This window comes from Microchirus variegatus, assembly GCF_963457635.1.
Source record: "Microchirus variegatus genome assembly, chromosome: 19".
Taxonomy (NCBI): domain Eukaryota; kingdom Metazoa; phylum Chordata; class Actinopteri; order Pleuronectiformes; family Soleidae; genus Microchirus; species Microchirus variegatus.
This window is the reverse complement of record NC_139820.1, coordinates 23,389,468-23,390,967: the sequence shown is the minus strand read 5'-3', so window position 1 is coordinate 23,390,967 and position 1,500 is coordinate 23,389,468. Positions and strand designations below refer to the sequence as shown.

Here is a 1,500-nt window from a genome sequence, read left to right as displayed (position 1 = left end):
GATATTTTAGTCACAATACTATATCGCAATATTTAAGTCACGATAAGATATCGCGATATTCAAGTCACGAGCCCATATTTTCACAATATTTAAGTCACAATACATTGCGATATTTAAGTCACAATACTTTATCGCGATACGACAGTTTAATATTTAAGTTACGATATACAATATCACAATATTTAAGTCACGATACGATATTACGATGTTTAAGATACGATATTACGACAACGTGCTGTGAATAAGACGTTAATCACATTATGTTTTACACAAATACCTTCACTTGTCCTCTGCCTGCTCAACAGCACCCCCCTGTGGTGAGTGGGTTTAACGGTCAAAAGACATTAAATGTGATTATTCTGTTGACAAATGTATCAAATATATATAAAACGTTTTATTTAAAAAGAACCAATGAAAGCTCAGGGTGAACTGTACAGTGACATAAATATCATGTGATCACACGGAGGGAAAACTGCTTTCCCACAATGCCTTTGGTTACGTCACGTGTCGCGCGTTTGAGCGTCTCATCTTTTTTTTTTTTATCCCTTAATTTTCATGTCGACGTTTCAGTGACGAGAGAAAAAATTAAAATAAAAACAGTTAAAGGAAGAATAAAAAAATGTCTCTGGAACTTCTCGTCAAAAAAGTTTTTAAAAAAGAAAAGTAAAATATCCGAACAACAGCACCAGTGTTCTCAGAGCAGGACGTCCTCTCACAGCGGACAGGAAGTCCTCTCACTGTGGACAGGAAGTCCTCTCACAGCAGACAGGAAGTTTTCTCACAGCAGACAGGAAGTCCTCACAACGATGGTTTCAACCCTGAATCACTGACTGTTTTTGGTGAATTACTCCGTTTGACCAGCAGGGGTCAGAAATGTTCCAGTTTCCACAGTTAAAGTTGGGACGGTGGCGCTTCACGCCGTGGAAAGCTCCACCCCACTGTCGCAGACGCCGCTGTCCACGCGAGGCTCCGCCTTCACGTCCCGCAGCAGCGCGAGGCCACGCCCACCTGAGACACAGAGACACACAGAGACAACAGCTGTAGTCACGGCAACAGCGACACAAACTGGGCGGGGTCTCGTCAGGTCATGTGATCGTTATGTTATCGTCTCACCAGCCGCTGCCTCGGCGTCGCGGCGACACAGCGCCTCCTCCAGGACCAGCAGAGCTCTGCACTCACCCACCGACCTCAGAGAGGACAACAGCTCACTGACCGTCCCACCAGACACCTGAGGGAATGAGGATGAAGACATGAGGACAACATGAGGACATGAGGAAGAAGATGACATGAGGACAACATGAGGACGAGGACATGAGGAGGTGTGTGACCTCATAGCTGTCCAGCAGAGTCTTAGCGGGGGAGGGGCTTAATTTAAAGGCCGTCTTCAGGATCCCGAGACCCAGACTGTGAGCCAGCGTTTCCCAGCATCCTTCACTCTCCAGAGAACGACACACTTCCTGTTTCACTGTGGCGTCCAGAGCAGCCAGGTCACCTACACAC

General features: G+C 46.0%; 1 protein-coding gene across 1 annotated transcript in view; it reads right to left on the bottom strand.

Moving 5' to 3' along the window:
* Window positions 1–428: 428 nt before the first annotated feature.
* The window catches only part of nfkb1 (nuclear factor of kappa light polypeptide gene enhancer in B-cells 1), an 11,667-nt gene continuing 10,595 nt past the window's right edge, over window positions 429–1,500 (bottom strand). Inside the window, exons 21-23 of the mRNA XM_083906115.1 lie at window positions 1,329–1,492; window positions 1,114–1,228; window positions 429–1,008 (exon numbers count right to left, since the gene is read on the bottom strand). Of these exons, the coding sequence (XP_083762241.1) occupies window positions 914–1,008; window positions 1,114–1,228; window positions 1,329–1,492 (374 nt within the window). The 3' untranslated portion in view covers window positions 429–913. The remainder of the gene's footprint in view (window positions 1,009–1,113; window positions 1,229–1,328; window positions 1,493–1,500) is intronic.